Source organism: Ptychodera flava, unplaced genomic scaffold (assembly GCF_041260155.1).
Source record: "Ptychodera flava strain L36383 unplaced genomic scaffold, AS_Pfla_20210202 Scaffold_89__1_contigs__length_443570_pilon, whole genome shotgun sequence".
Lineage (NCBI taxonomy): Eukaryota > Metazoa > Hemichordata > Enteropneusta > Ptychoderidae > Ptychodera > Ptychodera flava.
In genome coordinates this window covers 272,883-293,606 of record NW_027248411.1, presented here as the reverse complement: position 1 = coordinate 293,606, position 20,724 = coordinate 272,883, and the positions used below count along the sequence as shown (strand labels likewise).

Genomic DNA, 20,724 nt, shown 5'->3' with positions numbered 1-20,724 from the left:
CAGATTCATTCCCACATCAGTGACTCACTTAAATCTCAGTCACAATGATCTTCATGAATATAACTGTGAAAATCTGGAAAATTACACACAACTTGAAGAATTAGATTTAAGTTATAATAAACTCAGCCATGTTGATATACGAAAGATTTTAAAATTGATTTCAACGTCAATCACTGTACTCAATGTCAGCCATAACAATTTCAAAAAAATGGAAGAGTCCTTTGAGCGTTTAACACAATTGAGGCAGTTGGACTTGAGCAATATTGGTCTCGATTCATGCATATATCTTTCCCTGCCATCCTCAATAACACATTTAAATCTAAGTCATAACCAAATATCATATATTGGCCGGAAATTCAATCATCTATCACAGTTAACACACCTCGACATAAGTCATAACCAAATAGCATATATTCGCAATAGTTTCAATAATTTATCACTGTTGACACATCTTGACGTAAGTCATAATCAGATAATAGACATTGGCCAGAGTTTCAATCATCTAACAAAGTTAACACACCTTGATGTGAGTCACAACCAAATAGTAGACATTGGCCAAGGTTTCAATCATCTATCACAGTTGACGCTTCTTAATGTGAGTCATAATCACATAATAGACATTGGCCAGAGTTTCAATCATCTAACAAAGTTAACACACCTTGATGTGAGTCACAACCAAATAGTAGACATTGGTCAGAGTTTCAATCATGTATCACAGTTGACGCACCTTGATCTGAGTCATAATCAAATAGTAGACATTGGCCAGAGTTTCAATCATCTATCACAGTTAACACACCTTGATATGAGTCATAACCAAATCGTAGACATTGGTCAGAGTTTTAATCATCTAACACAGTTAACACACCTTGATGTGAGTCATAACAAGGTTAATCAGTCACTAATTGACATACTTAAATATTTACCAACAACTGTAAGGTATTTGGATTTCAGTTCAAATAACATTGAAGATGTTGCAAGTGTTGGTAATATTATATCCAGTTTTAATGACCTTAACTTCATTAATCTTGGCTCCAATAAGTTTAATGACGTTGGCATTCAAAATTTGTTGAATGATATTAGAAGCACAGATATGGTAAAAATTGGTGTAAGTCATAACTTTACTCTGATGCCTCATATTATTGATCAAATGCCAACCGTATCAATCAACTTAGAGCAAGATAACTTACGACTTAGTGATGTTGAGAGTAGTTCTGTCTATAATAATTTGATGCAAGTTACAGAGCTTAATGTGTCTGGGTTATCAGAAGAGGAATGTACCGGAATTTGTAAGAGTTTAATCTTGTTGACAAACCTGACTAAATTAGTGATGACAGAATATAGTCTGACAGATGTTCAGACCTTCGTCACTAGTCTTAAACATCTCCATGCATTGACAGACCTTGATTTGAGTAAAAATCAGTTAGACAGCGCCACATTAGATCATATCATCAGATTTTTGCCATCTACACTGATCAGTTTGAGTCTCTCACACAATATGGCAAACGGAGAATTTTCCCTAAAACATCTCACAAAGTTAGTGAGACTTAACTTAAGTCACAATAACTTAAAGTTGCCGTTGTATTCTCTCCTGTTAAATATTCCAGAAAGACTTAAATATTTAGATATCAGTTTCAATAAAATTCAAAATGTTGATCAGGTTGGTAAAATGATATCTGACTTCAGTCAACTTTGTTACATAAACATGAATTCAAATCAAATTGGTGCTGTAGGAGTGCAGACATTGATATCTGACATGGAAAGCTATGATGCTAAATGTGACATTGATGTTAGTCACAATGTGTTTGGGCTCCAAAAAATTATTCCCTATATTGCAAACCAACTTCCTACATCAGCTATTTTACCTGATTTTGAAAGAGAAAACCTGACATTAAAGGATGAACACTTGCAGGTCTTTTTCAAAAACATTCCAAAGATTACCACTGTAGAAATTCCAAAGAAAGTAGAGTGGTCTGAAACTGATTACAAGAGTGTGTTGAATGATTTATCATTTTTTTCTAATTTGGAAAGTTTAACATTTGCATCGTTGAACCCCGCCATTTTCCCCTTCTTAGCTGAAAGTTTAAAAAACTTCACTTATTTGAGACACTTGGACATTAGTGGAAGTAGAATCGATAATCAAGGTGTAAAAGTGGTGGGAAATGCTCTGCTTTCACTGAAGAGACTAGAATATATTAATTTCAGTAACACAAATATTGGCATGCCGGACATAAAATTTCTTCTTGACATTCATTGGCAGCATATTAGTAAACCTTTCATCAATGTTGCCAGTAATGTACATTTTGTACAGGCCATTTTTCCTTCCATTAAAGATCAATTAAGTGGGTCATCAATTAAAGGTATTGATTTTGATTCAGATGAGTTAAATGTCATATCTTTTACCAATATTGTACAAATGACTCAACTGACAAACGTATCTGCCAGATGGAAACACTTCACTGACAAGGACTTTGAAGACTTTATACAATGGCTAAAGTATCTGAACCCCGAGTTATTGGATCTAAGTCATAATAACATAGGAGACAGTGGTGCAAAGAGTTTGAGTGAAGTGATGATGTCAATGCATGGACTTACTCATCTTAATCTCAGTCATAATAATATAGGAGACAATGGTGCAAAGAGTTTGAGTGAAGGGATGAGGTCAATGCGTGTACTTACTCATCTTGATCTTAGTCATAATAACATAGGAGACAGTGGTGCAGAGAGTTTGAGTGAAGTGATGAGGTCAATGGATGGACTTACTCATCTTGATCTTAGTCATAATAACATAGGAGACAATGGTTTATGCAGATTGAGTGAAGGGATGATGCATGTACTTACTCATCTTGATCTTAGTCATAATAAGATAGGAGACAGTGCTGCGAAGAGTTTGAGTGAAATGATGTGGTCAATGGCCAAAATTACTAATCTTGATCCTAGTCATAATAAGATGGGAGACAGTAGTGCAATGGACTTGAGTAAAGGGATGAGGTCAATGGATGGACTTGCTCATCTTAATCTTAGTCATAATAACATAGGATTTAGCGGTGCAACGAGATGGGGATTAATGATGATGTCAATGCATAGACTTACTCATCTTGATCTTAGTCATAATAACATAGGAGACAGTGGTGCAAAGAGTTTGAGTGAAGGGATGAGGTTTATGCGTAGACTTACTCATCTTGATCTTAGTCATAATAACACACAATACAGTGGTACAAAGTCTGACGGTGAAGGTATTTCATCAGTGACAGGCTTTGAAGAAAGTGAAGCTGCTTCAGAGAAAGAAAAAGCAACATACAAGTCTGCCAAATCAAGCATGTCCTATTCCCAAGAAGAGCAACATTCAAAAGAAATGTCATATCACAGAACAGAGCATACAGAACAAACTTTACTACCATCATCTCCACAGCCTAGCACCTCTGGCTATGTCCCCCCTACTGAAAAAGATCCAGCAAAATCATGAACATTATCAAATGTAAAATTGGGATGTTATTCCCACAATAATTCATGTAGATTGAAGATATAGCAAAGAAGTTGTGTATTTTAGCCAAATCCAAGTTAAAAGCTCTGAAATATTTCACAGCACTACGAAATGACGACAACGAAACACAAAATTGCTTTGAAAAAGTTTGTTTAAATTTCTACTCTGATGTCTTAACCTCTGCCAACATGTTGCATTCAGAAATATTCATCATGACAGAGTGATTAAGTGGATTGTCGTGTTTTTATTTCCATCATGTAGCAACTGTGACAGCTCATTATTTTCAGCAAAAAAGTTAGGTTTGATCAGATGCTGAAAGGATTTTGTTATACACTCTGTATCAAAATGGATTTCAGTGATTTACTATTCAATGAGCAGAATAAGATACAAACAATTTGATAGCCCGTAATCAATCTTCTGGTGTTGAATGTTGAACTATCATCTTAAATGTATGTCCTTGTAATATTTAACTATTGACAGCACATTGCTGTACCTGTAATCTTCCTTGGGAAAGTTTATGTAGAATTAAATACCAATTCCTCAGTTACGTGCAAAACATGAAATGTAACCCACCATACAGATGTCACTAGCAAGCTGGGAATATACAGCCATATTACATACAATATGAAAAAAGAGTTCTGTATTCAGTGTTTTGTGTAATAATTTAGCATTTTAGCAGTGACTTGGTACATAAGTAGGGCAGTAAGAGAACATAGAGATATCGTATGTACAGTAAGTCTCATATGTCCTTCATATATTTGACTTTCACAGATATGACTTAAAGATTTATTATGTTTATTTAGCATATTTAAAGATGGATTTACGCATTTGTATATTCATGCAGTTTGGTTTAATAAATAAGAGATGAGCTATGTGTAAGTATGCATGATGTAATCTCCCCTTGGATGTTCTGAGTGAAAATAGAATATCTTTTTCTTTTTTTTAGCTTGTCCAGTTTGTAAGTTTGAATACTGTTATCAATTTGATGTTTTACATTTTGTTAAAGATTGTTGTACATGTAACCAATTTGGTATGACAGAAGGTAACTATTTTCAAACCCTTTCCCTGCTGGAAAAAGAATGAAATCTATGTAAACATATATGGAAACATAAATGAACAGTTTTTGCAATCAGTATAGTGATCAAGTACTTAAATTGCATTCTTAGAGCTTGTAGCTAGAATTTTGAAATTTAAGAAAATTTGTACGAAACATAATAAATGTTTCTTCTAATTCCATCACACTTGCTGAAACACATTGGTGAAGGCATTCATTAGTATTCTCCAACAGCAAATACAAATAGCGTCATGTGTCTTGTTACTTTTTGTGATATTGTAAAAATTTTGCAAAAGAATTGGTTTTACTTTGCTTAAGGATGAATTATTTTACAATTTAATACCATCATTATTCACTTTAAATACTTCTAATGTATTTGAATATTGCCCCTTTATGTCAACAAAGTTAAAGTTTTTTATTGACAATCGTGATCAAGTGCTTAAATTGCACTCCAAGAGATTGCTACTAGAATTTTGAAATTTTGTGAAAGTTGTGAAAACCATAATTAAACATTTCTCAGAGTACCATCACACTGACTGAAAACACATTGTTGAAGGGCACTCAGTAGTATTCTCCTGCAGCAAATATTTTTCTGACTCTGTAAAAATGTTTGGAATGTTGCCGGTTGGTTTTGATTTGGTATGAAAGATTAATTTTTGTAATTGATATCACTGCCTTTAAGTTTTTAATTCAATGTGCATATTATACTTGTCAATCTGTTATCTTTGCAGTATTCTAATTTGTAAGAACAAACCCACAAGTGAGTTTATAATTGTAATCATGCAATACATAAGTAGATTATGTCTATTATCTGTCTACGAGAAAACAAAAATTGAACATGTTTCCTGTTGTATTTACAAGTTTACAGTCTATTTTTTTTTCATCACTGTCCATATCTTTACTGTAAAGCTACGAAAACTGTCTCTAGAATTATCTCATCTTTTGTGTTGAAGGTACATAGATAGCAGAAGTGTATTGTACTTAATTTGAAAATATTTTCAGAATATGTCCTCATGTCCTGCATTTATTCAAATACATGAATTTTAGTACCTCTAGTGATAGTGTTGCTTGGCTTACTTTTCATCAGGCAGAATAAGGACATTGATTTCAGTGATATGATTCAATGAATAGTGTTTCAGTCCATCTACTTTATGTTCAGCAATATTTTTCAATAATACTGGCATAGCAAAATATGCCAAAACGATGGCCAACAAAACCTGCTCACAGGTAGCATGGATTGAGTATAGTTGTAGTTGAAATGCTCATATTTTGTATGCATCTTAGGTTTTGGTAAATGTTCATGGTTAAATTTTAGATTTCATGTAGATGTCGTTTTGTATTTTAGTAATAAAATGTATTAGATACAACATGTCTGATTGTCATGTTCTGGTCGTGGTGTACAAGATGATGGCACAATCACACACAGTTGCTGGCTCTAAATGTCTAAGGAAAAGAAATGTCGTAAAATTGTCTTCACTTTTGCCATAGTATACCTGATCTTGTAAGTGAATATGAAAATATCCGGTCATGAAGTCATTGTTATCTCATCTCACACCAGATATTTTCACACAGCGCTGTTTCAGTGCCTGTCTGAGCACAGCTGAACCAATCAAATGACCTTTGGCATTGTTTTATTGTGTTTATTTTCTGAGCAAGTATTTCCAGGATTGTTAGTTGACTAACATGGAACATCTGTGTGATTTACAATTTTGGTAACCATTCCAAAGTTATGATTAATTTACCACAGAAAACCACAGTAGCATGAAGATAAACAGATGGTATAAAAGCATTGACTGCTAAAGTTTGAGCAAGTGATGAAAATAGCGCCCTCAGCGGTGTTTTGGCAAAACTTCATATATGCTCAATGTTGATCTGATGTCTCCCACTCCTTACTGAAGAAGTTGAAGGCTATGATAACACATCCGCCTATGTGTTTATTCAAGTAGATAACACTTTTAAAAAAAAAGTTTCACATCCAAGCTAAAGTTTGGATACTGAAACAAATTTCTGGGTGGGAAATAGAATTGATAAGAATAAAGTTTTGAATGGATCAACAAACAATGACAGCTTATAATATAAGTAACGATAAGTTTTGTAGTCTTTATTTATTGACAATGCTAGTCAAATAACACATTTGTGCAGCAATGTCTCAAATCAAATAATATCTTTTTGACAGTTCAAATAGTAAAGTTAAATATGAATATCCTGTATCAAGAGGTACAATTATTGATAGTAGTGTTTTTGAGAACACAGAGATGATGTAGTAATCTTCAAACTTCTTACAGTTATCCATTAAGAACTCAATGGTACAATGTTACACCTGAAATAAGTCAAATTTGCATTCTGTTATGTACAGAAATCAGAATTCTGTTCATCATTTTGAAGTTTGTTGAAGGCCATATTCTGTCTGTGATGTCTAAAAATCGACTAGAAGAATAAATTTCGAATGACTGGACAACAATATGCATTTTTGTCACATTTCAAAAAGTAATGACAGATATATTCAAACTTTTCAGGGGCATTAGACCATATCTGTGAGAGAACTTGGACTGGAAATGTTTTTACATCATTCTACATTCAACCTGCACATGGTTCTACTCTGCAAGGAAAAGGACGCCATGCGTTCTACAGACTCAGTACACCAAAGGCATCACGTGATGGCGGTACAAACTAAACCCATGTGTACGAGCACATAAGCAACTACATGTATTTCTATGCATGTTTGCGCATGTGGGGTAATGTAACGTGGTCATTTTGAATGATGAGTGAGCCATCTATTGTCACCTTTAATCCCCTGGTCTCTTTGATAGCGGAACGGTGACTTCCCAATTGTAATAGGTCAAAATTTTGATAGGAGATCTTTGGTCTTGAAGAGTTCAACTTTCTATGGACATTTAGAACTCACAAGATGTAATGGGACTTACCCAAGAAGACCTCTTCCTGACCATGGCTGTGGTGTTATTCCGAGGTGAATGAGCTCTTTGTTCCTGATGACTGTTACGCTGACAGGTCTCTGATAGATGAATGAATGAAGGAATGAACAAAGAAACAACTAAAACATTGAAATAAGTACATAAATCTGAAAAACATTCTAAGTTCAGTCATAAATAAGATACAATGAACACATTAGAGAAGTGTATTGCATGGATTTTATGCGTGTCTATGTGAACAGTGTACCATTTAAAAAGTTTTAATAAACATCGCTTGAGAGCACAGGCCACAAACCATTTCACCCTTTCAGTGCTAAAGTAGATTTTTATTGTCTGTATGAATTATCATGCAGACAATTTTTTTCAGGCCAAGACACTTATTTTAGAGTTTTGCCAAAATTTTGTCAAAAACTGTAGTCAATGAAAAATTATGTCCATTTGATCCAAAATTTCAAAAACAACAGAAAAATTTATGACAATTGTAAATTTTATGAAGTGAAAGCACATGAAAGCACAAAATGAAACAATAATTTTGTGTATTCTCTATGACTTTGTTTTAGCGCCCTCTATTGGCCAGCCCTTCAAAGTCAGAAATTTAACCATGCTCCTCCTCCTCTCAAATATTGGTTGTAAAATGTTGCACTGAAATTTAAGTGGGAAAAGTTCAATCACTCAAAGGGCTAGCCATACCTGATGATGCATTGGAATTCAACCGGGGTAGTTTTCATGTTTTACTTCTTAACTGTAACCCTTCACAGCATGTTTCTCAACAGATATGACAGGGATACCTCAACAATACAGCACACATGTACTGACTGGTATATGATGTCATCTCAATATATTACATGCCTTGCCCGTCGCATTTTGATTGGTCAATCTGAACCACGTGACTGACCACAAATACACAGTAATGGTTTGTTTACAGGCCCGTGAATATGAATAATAAGATTAGCAACTCAAAGTATCGTAACTTTACAGCTCAAACGTAAATCATGATAAATCACAAATAAAATGAAGCACTTGTAGGTCAAGTTGAGATACTTTTTTCTGAAAACATCTCCGGATTTGCCAATTTTTACAGCGCGCGTGACAGTGCGTCGCGTATTGCTCAGTTTCTGGGGCCCAGTTGTCGTTCGCTCCTGAAATTTTCGGAAATTTTGACGGTTTTCTTTGGTTCGCTGATAATATAATGGAAATAACAGACTCCGCTCTGACCATTAACGTTTATTTGTGGGCGCGGGCTCGAGGAAAAGCCAAATAACGGACTCGGCAAGCCTCGCCCGTTAATTTTTGGCTTTCCTCTCGCCCTTGCCCACAAATAAACGTTAATGGTCAGCGCGTCGCCCGTTATTTCTATAATATTGTTAATATTTCAGGAAGAATGGCAAGCTGAAAGTTTTCACAAACTAACCCTTTGACTGTGTTGAACAACCTCAGCTATGTTCTGCAGGCTTCGGAAAGTTTTCTGTCGTAACCGACCAAAATTTCAATAAAGTATCACCACTGACCAGACCCTAAAAATAACAAACATAAAGGTGCATAAATGAAGAACAATCGACAGTCATTGAACATTATTAAAAATGAAAATAATACTAGGACATTCAATTATTATCAAGTATGGCAGGGACCTTCAATAAAGCTAGGATATAGTAATCTTTAAATACAATTATATGGACCACTGAATGTTCTAGCTGTGGAGATGCTGCTATCTATGGTGGGGTAATGTGTGCCTATGCAGGTCATCAAAAGGTCAACCCCCATGGAAACGTAGCTATCTGTGGTGGGGTAACGAATGTCTATGTGGGTCATCAAAAGTCAACCCCACCACGGATAGCTGCGGGCCACCTTGTAGCGAAAATGGGTCAATTACAGCAACCCAACTTGGATGGGGACTTTGAACAGCAAAATAAACCAAAGTGAGTGTAATTCAATAAAATGACCTATACCTGCCTGAACTCTGATTATTGGTCATTCCTTATATCCTTTTGTGAACAAAATCTCTGGTTCATTTACATATTTCGGCTGATTTTCCAAGGACTACTCAAGATTTTCACTCTGGCAGTGGTCTCTGACTTCCATTGATATGCTAATAAGAACGACATGCGTTTGGACGTGAATGGAGAGAGGGCCGGTCATATACCTTTTATGCACAGGAAGAGCTTATACGACTGCCAATGACTATTTTGAACAGCGAAGACAACTTCGGCACATCTTTCCTGAGTGTATGGACCGGAATCTGATATGTTGGTGATAGATAAATAACCAGTTCATGGTGTTCTTAACATCGTTGTTAACATTTGCACCTCTCGGTTGTACAAACACTAATGCAGTGAATTGGGTGACATCATGGCTTTGTTTGCAAAGTGAAACTTGGTGGGAAAATTGTCTTTCTTAGAACACGGGCTGATAAAGACTGGATTGAAATGTTCAGTGAATGTAAACTTGATAATCAAACTTGAAGATCACCTGGGACTAGGGCCGGCGTTACACGTCCACACAGTTATCTGGGCTGACGTAGATGTGTGGCTGCCTCAGAACTGCTCTGGATCAGGAAAAAGTTAGTGTGATGGTACGCTAGCGCCAAGTGTTGAAACTGCTTTTATAACACTGATGTAAAAGTTATGTTGGTGTAGCAGCAACGCAATATGACTGTCTGAACGGAGTTGAGTCATTCCATTTGTTGGTGTGGTCACAGTTTTCAAGCAATCATGTAGCAACTTTTGCAAAATTGTTACACTGTTACTCTCTGTGTGTAAAATCTATATTATAGTTACAGTGTTGCATAATTTACTTTTATTTTTAAAAGTATGATTTTATTTGGAATGTATGGAGTGAAATATGACCTACCCCAATGGCAGCTGGTGAACCGGGCGATACTGTGTCAATTTTTGCAAAAGGCCTTGGCCTTGCACTGTCTGTTTCCATTTTCTCTTCCTGACTTCTGCTGATGACCTGTCTTTCCTGGCCGTGTAGGACATGCAGTCCTTGCTCAATTTGTTTCATCAGATCGTTGTGGTCATTCTGAAGACCTATTGGAATGAGAAACAAGTCATCGTTGATGACACAATCCCCACTTGTTTAATGGGTACTTTGATTACAAGTTCTTGGAGAGTATAGAGTCCTGTTCATTAATTGGGTCTGTGATTAAAGATGAGTTCCATGGTGGTGAAAACGTTAAAGCAATGTGGGCTGTCACCCTAATTACAAAAGCTCATTAAATAAGTCAACTAGTAATAAATCGACTAGTACTGGATGTTGCCAAACAGTTTTGCATTCTTAAGTATTATGACACTGACATATTATCACATGTACCACATTTCATACACAATACCGCCAAATGTCAATGATTTGTATTACAGCACTGTGAGATCAATATCTGCACAGTTGCATGAAATTTGATTAATCATTTCTTGACATATCAGACTACTTACGAAAATGCATTAAATATGCAAATCAGCGTTAATTGACATGATACTTCTGCACATCTATGCACGTCACCATTACATCACCAAAAGATCAACATCTGTGCCACATTTTATAAGAGCTATTTTTGATTGGATCACAAAACAAATCGACGTGCATATGTATGACATAAGGAGTAATCCTTGTACCAAGTTTGAATGAAATCGCTCCAGGCATCTCTGAGATATCTGCGTGAACGGACAGACGCACGGACACGACCAAACCTATAAGTCCCCCCCGGACGGTGTCCGTGGGGACAAATAAAACACAGAAGAGAAAGCAGTGAAGCAAATGGGGTGGTCTATCATAAGATGAAAAGACAAGAAAGAGGGCCAATATGGAACTGCTCAAGAGGTTACAACCTGTTGACAGATCGTAACTATTAACGGCAACTTAAGGTGGTAAGCTTATGCACTTCAAAAGTAAAAGAGATAAAGTTTTGCTCAAATTTCCTAGAGGAATATTTCAACCATACACATTGAAAATACAGAAAACATATCGAGGGTCACCACGTGTACAAGGGTGATAAATAGCACATTTGTTGTTAGTACTTTGTGGATGACTTTGATGAGATAGGGAGATTTGAGCAATTGTGCGTCAAAGGGAGAAACACTGAATGACCAATCAAATCAGACAGTTTCTTGTTTCTACTGTTTATAACCCGGCAAGTTGGTTGAAGAACAATCTGATTAAAATCAGATGTAGAGTACGGCGACGTCTTCCTATGCGTACGCTGTATTCTCTTGCTGTCGCCTCTCACTACAGCAAGAGAATACAGCGTACGCATAGGAAGACGTCGCCGTACTCTACATCTGATTTTAATCAAGTTGGTTGAAGAACTACATTTCTCATATGTTACATTTTAACAAAACTTGGAAATTTGGTGGCCCCTGCAAATAATAGATATATTGTAAACATGAATTTTACAGACTAAAGCTGCTATAAGTATATCTGACCAAGCCAAGTGGGCGAAATTAGTATAGTTTTGGCTCAAAACTTCATGACTTGGCAGACGGGGAAATGATACCGAGTGGCAGGATAAGGATTAAAACAGTGACTTTGTGCATGGCAATCAATTTACACGTTTGGTTCTGGATAGAAGAGCCCTTTCAACTTATGATGAAACAGCTGAAAAAAAAACCACTATAGATATGGATGTCAAATTTATGTGATAGTCTGCTGTAGGAAAAAAAACCTGCTGGGCCCATCTGAGGCGTGAGAAAATACTGTAAAATACTGTAAAAGTCAAATGGTAAAATGTGTTCGACTGCCTTGTATCCAATCAGGCTGTTCACAACACATTTTTCTCTCATTAATATACAAAAATAGGCATTTTTCAGCATTTACATTACACTTTTCAAAATTACCCAATCAAGAATTAGGAAAACACATCTAAGGAGGTGACTGCTAGTGTAACAATGAATACTAAAAGATAAATTTATGACTTAGAATACAAGCTGCAAAAGTAGCCACATGCCCAACATTGATAAAATTTGTCTGCATTTCAAGCACCAGTGTCCGATGTCGCGCACATCATGCAGCTATATTTAGTAACAAACCTGTAACCATGAACGGCGCTATAGACCTTTTCCCGGTTATCCTACAATGCATCGCTGTGGCGGTATCAAACATCGTCTACGCACTAAAAACAACAAAAGCATACATCCTTTGTGTTGTACAACAGTTGTACAATGACATAAATCTGCAAAGCCAAAAAAATTGCATTTTTCATCCATCGGCGACAAAAATGTAGGTCCGAATGTAACCTGCCATTGTGTTCTACGAGTACAATTGACAAACAAGAAAATGTTGACAAGATCTTACATATTATTCTGTTTCTTGCTGTTCTGACTGTGTAGATATCAATGTCGCTACGTGGGTATCCTTCATTGTCAATCAGTGGTCCCTGCATACCAAAACCTCTTTGCTGAAAGACAATCCAGACAAGAGAATATCTACAAGTTACGCCAACTGAAAGTGAAAGCTCAGCCTACATGCAAGTTGGAATCAAGGATACGCAAAACCTTGAGCATCTTTGACTAACTTCGCACAGGTCGATTAGGCATTATTTGTGATGATTTTTCCTATTATTATCATAAAAAATGATTATGAATATTAATACATAATGTTACAGAATATTAAAACTTTTGTTTACAAACAATGTCGTCTATTTTGTGTAAATACCGTCTGAAAACCCCATTGTTGTGATATTATGATTATTAATAAATTACGATGATGATTAATAAAATCATATTTTACACATTGTAATCTGCTTATGTGAACAACCCTCTGGAAACCCTTATATAGTTTCACAATCTATGCCAAAATATACATGTGACACCATTGCCCTGATTCAGTCTACGGCGAGAGTTACTACACAGTGTATATAATGAGAAGGTAGCCAGCTCCACTCGACAGTAAACTGACATACCCATGAATTACCTCCATTTTCTTCACTTCTGCATGTTGATTCTCAAAGTTTCTCCCCGGTGTTGGCAAGTCCATAAATCAGCCATTAAATCTACCCAGTTTTGACCACTTAGATGGCAAATTTGTGAAGTTTGGGGCTGCGAGAAGGTATATATCGCCAAATAATGATGCAGTCCTCGCGAAATCGACAACATCCGGGATCTTTTCACGCCACAGTGACGCTTTGGGCTCACCTTTATCGTGCGCTATACTTAGGCGCTAGTGAACTCACACTGGGGATGTTAGCATCAGGTTATCAATTCTTAACAATTAAAGCATGTCTGTATTTTATCTTTGGTTTGCGCTTTGTTTTCACAATGTCATTTCTTACTCTATCACCCATTTACTCCTCAATTCTTACATTAGGCTACAAAAGTTTATCAAGTAGTCTTATTCTAATGACGTCTTAGACCAACCACCCTAAGCATAGACTTTGAACAGATGGCATAACGTTACTCTAAGGACACAGACAAATCGACGACGATCATTGTGTATATGTTGAGCTTCCTAACAGCAAGTAACGTGCATAGTAGCATCTGTTGTAATTTGTTTACAATGTTTTCGCTGTGTCTGAAGGATTTAGTTGAGACATCTGCACTAGAGAACTCTAAGGAGAACATGCAAATTCTGCGAAAGAAAAAAAAACATGATTTCTTGTTTATTTGATTTTTAATTTTCATTTGAGATATTAAGATAACATCGCAAGAGCAATCCCACGGTTTTAAAATGATATTAAACCATGCTTTGACTTATGAGATCCCGGCATAGTGTACTTGTTCAAAGGGAATGGAGCCGTTTTCCTAGGGTATTAATTCTGTATATGATCATTATTACAGTTGTTATAAGTAATATAAGTTTCTCAGTGTTTGGCAATGCTATGTGCTTTCCTAAGTTAGTTATTTTGGGATCACAAAGTGTAAATAGAAAAATTCTACATGACCCAAGACCGTAGGTCGGATTTATGTAAACTGCTGATTTTGTTTCTCGCAACTTATGAAGTGGTGAATTCATTTGAATTCGTTTTATTAACTCATTGCTTGATAATATTTATGAGCCATGTATGTAACGGTATATGTGAGTATGTGTGCTTGATAACAATGCAGGACGTGGTGGGGTCGCGATCACAAAAAATGAACAACGCAGTTCGGTTATTAAACCACTTTTACAAGGATGGAAGATTCAGCCGAGAGATTTACCTGTGATGGTTTTTCTCGTTGAATAGATGTCTTAAGTTGTGAGTCAGAACCTGATCTAGACTTTACTGAATTGAGCTACTTCCTATCGTTATATTAGTCATAAGCATGATCTAAAATTAGTTAGTGTCACATACTTTTTATGTTCTTGATATTTTAGCCGACGAAAGTAGAGTTTATTTTATTCTCCTAGTTCTAAATTCCTACAGCGTTAAAGAATTCACTGCTTATACGTTAGCTACGTGTTGTCAACATAAGCACCGGGTTCTGACCATATCGTGGTCAAAGGTTTGTTAATCTAATCTCAGTATGGATATTTGGATAGTAAAGACATTGAATGCCTAGTACCTGCACTCAGTGTGTTTTCTGTTCGAAACCATTTCCAACCAGACCGGCGCCAACGATTTTTGTTAAGCGATAAATTTTTGTCCTCATGAACATAAGAGATGTATACGGATACGGAACTCCTCTAATAGGCTGCCCGCCATTGATAAATGAATAGTTGAATGGCAACATGGAACTTCTAAGACATATTTCTTTTTGCTAATGACGAATATTGTAGCTATTTGTAACTACAGGATATTTTTATTTGTTTCGAAAGAGGAAGTTTCTAGTTGGGAATCGACTCACTTCTCTAAATCCTTCAATGTCAAATGATTCTACCGGTACCTGGCCTATGCACAAACTATGCTGTTACATACTGCGTGTCCTAGGTCAATGCTCTGTGAAGCTCTTATCAGTTCGGATACTAAAGACAACCTGCAGGAATTTAGAGTTTGATTTCAATCGGTTCTCGACAGAGAGCAAGAGGCCATGCATATGGGTATTAAATGAGTAACCAGTGGTCATTTACAATATACATACACACTGACACGCGCGCGCGCACACCTATATATAGTTATGTGTGTATTTATGTGTCTGTGTGTCAATGTGCTGTATGGCTGCTTTGAATGACAATGGTTCCGAGAACTTCGAAGCAGAAAGTTGCCCATCACAAAACCATAGAAAGACTAGCAGAATATGTACTCCTTCGCAAACAGGCAGAGAGAGAGAGAGAGAGAGAGAGAGAGAGAGAGAGAGAGAGAGAGAGAGAGAGAGAGAGAGAGAGAGAGAGGTTCTTGGTGGGAAATTACAATTACTATTCATTCGGAATCAAGAATATTCGATTTGCTTCGCATGCTTGTATCCCTGCATTTTTCAACAACCCTTGTAACAAATGTACATACGAACAAAATCACTGTTTCTGCACAGGTTTGGATAATCAACTGTACATCCGCCGTCTGGTCATTACAAAGCTCTGACAACACAAACGTCAGGGTTGCCGTAGAAGTTCGAATTGATTTGGAGATTAAGTCATGATCACATCGTCGCTAGCTGTCAATTACATCGAAGCAGAACTTGCATCGAATTTGTAGCATCATTTATTTCCGCATCAAATTACTTCAGCTATTATTAGCACCTTTTCCACCTCTTTGTTTGCGTTGTTAACACTATAGTCGAGCACTGTCAACTGAACGAGTAACACAGCTATAACCTTTAACTATTGCTCGTTGCTTTTCCCACTGTTTACTCTGCGTCTGCTTATAGTTCTCTCATCTTTTACATGTACATATCTTTCAATGTTTGCAATATTATCCTCGTTATACATCAAACTGTTAGTACGATGTGTAAATCCTTGTTTACGAGCATGTTGTTCCAGGTCTACATTGTTTGAGTGTCATGGTCGTTTACATATGTACAAATAAGTTGTTCTGTTTCTAGGGACCATTGTTGTGCAAACAAAGTATGCAAATACTATGCTCACACACAGTCCTTCCAACTGTGCTGTGACTCACATGACCTCGTTTCACGGTAAACCGAGGTCAACGGGTTCATGCGGGGACAAATAACAGTCTCGTACACGGGTATTTACCGCTGAAATGGCAGGCAGTCTGGGGTTTTTTATTGAGGAAATAACCCCCTTCGGAAGAAATAACTGGAATTAGATTATATGCCACATATAACTGTTAAAATTTAAGAGGTACTTTTCAGTTGAAAAATACGCGAGTAAAGAAAATAGTTTAGATCGAGGATGTACCCAGAAGCATTCGCGTCGATATATAGTGCTCTGCTGTGAAGAAGGTTCGCTTCCCTCCTCTCAATATAATTATGCGATGGAATCGTCAACTACTCGTACTCTCTTCATAGTGCGCTTCGAATGATACAGTGCCATCAGTAAATTCTCAGTAACACACTGAGTGTTTTCTGATTGAATGTAGAGCTCCCGATTCCAGTTCAGGTTAAACAGAGTGAAGTTATGCACGTACGTACGCATACGCCCAGTTTAAAGTCCATAGTCCAGCGCCTCGACAATCAGTTTACAGTTTAATGAAATTTACACAGCACACTAACAGGTATGTTAATTAGCTGACGTTTGGTTCTTAATACCAAACTAAACTCGCTAGCTGTAGAGGCATCTGGCTGTTCAATGATGTAGAGTCACAGCACCAAGCTGTGGGACCATAGCGTTGTGTTTAACGACTTTTAGCCCTCCACGGTGGTGGAGGCGTTAAAAGTCGTAAAAGTCAAAATCAGCACGTAAAAGGCAGGAATCTCGTCTGAAAACACCACACTATGGACTCACAGCTACTGATCACCAAGAATACACCGTAGACTAGTATTATAGCCTTTACAGTTCTACAATGATTGTAGTTAGACGTCAAGATGGGGAAAGACTTAAACGATTGTTCAAACTTTCCTCAAGGAACATTTCAATTATACTCTTTCAAAATCAACATTAAAAGTCGGGAGTCACCTTGCAAATTTTGTACTGGAGAAATAAATTACCCAAGATTTACCAATATTTGAAATTCAAAATGGCCACCATCCTATGCTAAGGCTATCGAGTAATGTAAAATTTTCGACTTTCAACAAAATAAGACGGTGAAAAGTTTCTTATAAATAGACCTTAAAATAGACCCCCCACAAGTTGGTAATCTGAAAATAATTGGAAAAGTTTGAGTCTAATATCTGTCCCGTAGACGCATGCTACCTTAATCGCATTGGTAAAAATAAGAGTCTTCTCATGTTGATAACACAGATTGGCTTTTCAAGAACAAAATTAAATTCCTAAAAAGCAGGGGCAACCAAGATGATAGTGAACGTGAGGATGGAAACATTATTTACGGCCAAGCACTTTGTGTAAGATTGTAACGAAGGGGAGTTGTATCCAAAAAAACTGTTGCTTACATGCTCAAGTAAATGTAAAATATTTTGTGTCTCGGGATATGATTTTTATTGTTTTCATTACTATTATCAAACTCTTCATTGAAGCAAATTGTCTCTTTGTTAATAGTTCAGTGAAGTGATTGCACAAGCCTGAAAGAATTAAGCAAAATGTACATGAACCAAATAAGTTGCCCTTCCTTGATATAGGATCATGTTCTCAAACTTCCCCCGTTGATTCAATTGATATGATTAGCTGAGGACATTTTGTAAATACATTTATCAAAGGTCAGACCAACGTCAAAGGTATAGATTTGTTGAAAATTCTGTGACTGTGTATGTATATGAAAAAATTGTAAATATAATTAATGATCTAGGTAATTCCTGATCATGGAAGACACTTCAGGAACCAGTACCATCAGCCCACTAAACATCTTGTTCGAAGATTTACAAGAGGAAATGGGTGGAAATGATGTGTCGAAAATGAAGAGGTTACTCAGAGGAAACCAGCTGTCTAAGGAAGAGAAGGAGAAGCTTCAAAGTGCCTCTGATGTCTTCCACCACTTAAAGGAACGTGGTTTTATAAATGAAACTAATTTAATTTTGCTTGTAGAGTTGCTTGAACGGATGGGAAAAGTACCTCTGAAAGAAAAAGTATACAAATTCCAAAGAGAAAATAGTGCCACAACAGGTAGGTTTGTGATGTAAGAGTATTTCTTTTTCACTGGGGCTATCTTCCTTGTGCTATTAAAAAAATCTTGTCCGAGTGTGACGTTCATGCTTAATAAAAAAAACATACCTCTAAAGTCATGTTGAAGTTTGATGTTACTCAGCATTGGCTCAGTGTATTTTTCAGTCTGATAGATTATGCTATATTTTTTCATGGGAACCACCTACCTCAACAATGAACGTTTGTTATTCCCTTGAATCTTTCCAAATTTCGATTTTGTGTTTCAACTTACCGAAAAAAATTACATGAAAATACCAAGCGATAATGTCAGAGAATAGTGTCAATTTAGAGACTATTACAACATATTCTGAAAGACATAAGCTTAAGAACTTCAGTTCATATCTGGTTGATGGAAAGTTACTGAAATTTACAAAACATAATTCGTTGGGGGAAGCAATGTTTCCATTTTTGGCAAAACAACTCTTCCTCAAAACGTCTCTGCAAGATTATGTTCAAATTTCATTTGATGTGTGATGGTGAATCTGGAAGTAAGTGAATATCCTTGCATATGTATATTTTCTGACCTGTATTTTTAAAATTTTAGCCAAAACATTCTTTGCCATTGAAAAGTCTTGTCTGATAGCTTTAATATTGTTTTACCACTGTTGTATGAATCTTCAAGTACCTGCATATCAATACAACAACCGCAACCAAGTCAGCAAGAGGGATCAATAGTTCAAAAAGGGGTTGATCAAGCAGACTTGATCCATAATGACAGGTTTACATAAAATTTGTATGAGGTCAAAGATCACATAGCATCAAGTAGTACCAAAAGTTTTTCTATAGATGAAATACTACAAGGTTACAGGCGCAGCTATATAACAGTCATTTGATATTTATTAGGTAATTACTTAATAATTATTTTTTATATGAACACCCTTTCTCGATTTCTATAGGCTTGACTGGTAAAGTCACAGTGGTGATTAATGATGAAAAGGAAGAAGAAGAAGAAGAAGAAGAAGAAGAAGAAGAAGAAGAAGAAGAAGAAAGTCGAAAACTTGACCTTGAAGAAAGGAGAACAAAGCTCAGAGAAAGGAATGTAGAGGTAGCATTCAAAGAAGAAATGTTACAGTTAGCGAGGAGATACATTTACTCAGTACCAGAAAATGACACGGCTAAGCTTGAAGAATGTATGCAGAAGGTAAAAGAATTCGGGGCAAATTTGATTGGAGCTAAAATTAGGTCCCTAGTCTTTATTTTGAGTTTCCTGACAGAAGAGGATTTAGATTATTTCTGGCAGAAATACAAAGATGGTACAGTGGAGAAGGCTCTAACTAGTATACTTATACCAACTGACATAAGAGACAAAGCTGAGAAGGCTGGTATTACCATGAGAATCAAGCTGGAGATAGACGAAAAAGAGTATGAAGAAGTACAACAGAAGATACATGAACTAACGAGAATGTAACAACATCACAGAGTAACATACATTTTAATGCCTACATTGAAGGAATTAGAGCTATTTGACAAAGAAAATACTCAGGCCTCACACAGTAGTAATGGTGGAATTTTGACTCAAGTTACTGAATATACATTTTCTAGACCGATCAACTGGATTTTCAAGTTGTAGAGCTTTTGGCAAACATCATCATTGGTGTAACTAATTTTGATTTTTAACTTAAGACTCACACAACACATAAACTTTCAAAAACTGTCTTTGTTTTCATTTTCTTAATTACTCAACAGAAATGTCAGCTGTTTCCGCTGCATTCAGAGCAACATGGCGTCGAAATACAGTGTGTAGAAAATGGGAAGCTTTTGTCACGGATAAAGTACAGGATGAAACACTAGCAAGTAATTTACTTGAACAGTCAAGGTTTGATCCAGTAGCTGATGCTCTGAGACAAGAAGAGTTTTTTTTTCTTCCCTTGCCTTGTATCCTTTTGGTTTAAAAATTCCTTTACTTTTCCTCCAACAGTAACAAAAGCAACTGAGTATGCTGTCATGAAGCATGCAGAGATGTATTGTGAAAAAAATGATGTGAAAGTTGACAATTTCAGAGCAATTTTGAAAGTGAGGTTTAATGATATTGGAAAGTGTCTGTATGATCATATCACTTCTGAAAATGTTGGTAAGTTTAATCCGTCATGGATTGATAAAAGTATTTCAAATTTGGAATCACACGTTTTTGGTTTGTTGACTAAGTCTGACGATTGTTATACTTTCCAAAGCAAATTTGTATTTAGTTACATCATTGCAAC

The 20,724-nt window shown here is 36.3% G+C and overlaps 1 protein-coding gene and 1 pseudogene across 1 annotated transcript; one reads left to right on the top strand and one right to left on the bottom strand.

Moving 5' to 3' along the window:
* The first annotated feature begins 867 nt into the window (after window positions 1-867).
* On the top strand, window positions 868-3,463 carry LOC139129080 (NLR family CARD domain-containing protein 3-like). The gene has a single exon (XM_070694749.1). The coding sequence runs from the start codon at window positions 1,091-1,093 to the stop codon at window positions 3,461-3,463; it is 2,373 nt and encodes a 790-aa protein (XP_070550850.1). The 5' UTR covers window positions 868-1,090.
* A 3,364-nt stretch (window positions 3,464-6,827) lies between these two features.
* On the bottom strand, window positions 6,828-13,432 carry LOC139129079 (26S proteasome non-ATPase regulatory subunit 9-like; annotated as a pseudogene).
* Window positions 13,433-20,724: the final 7,292 nt, after the last annotated feature.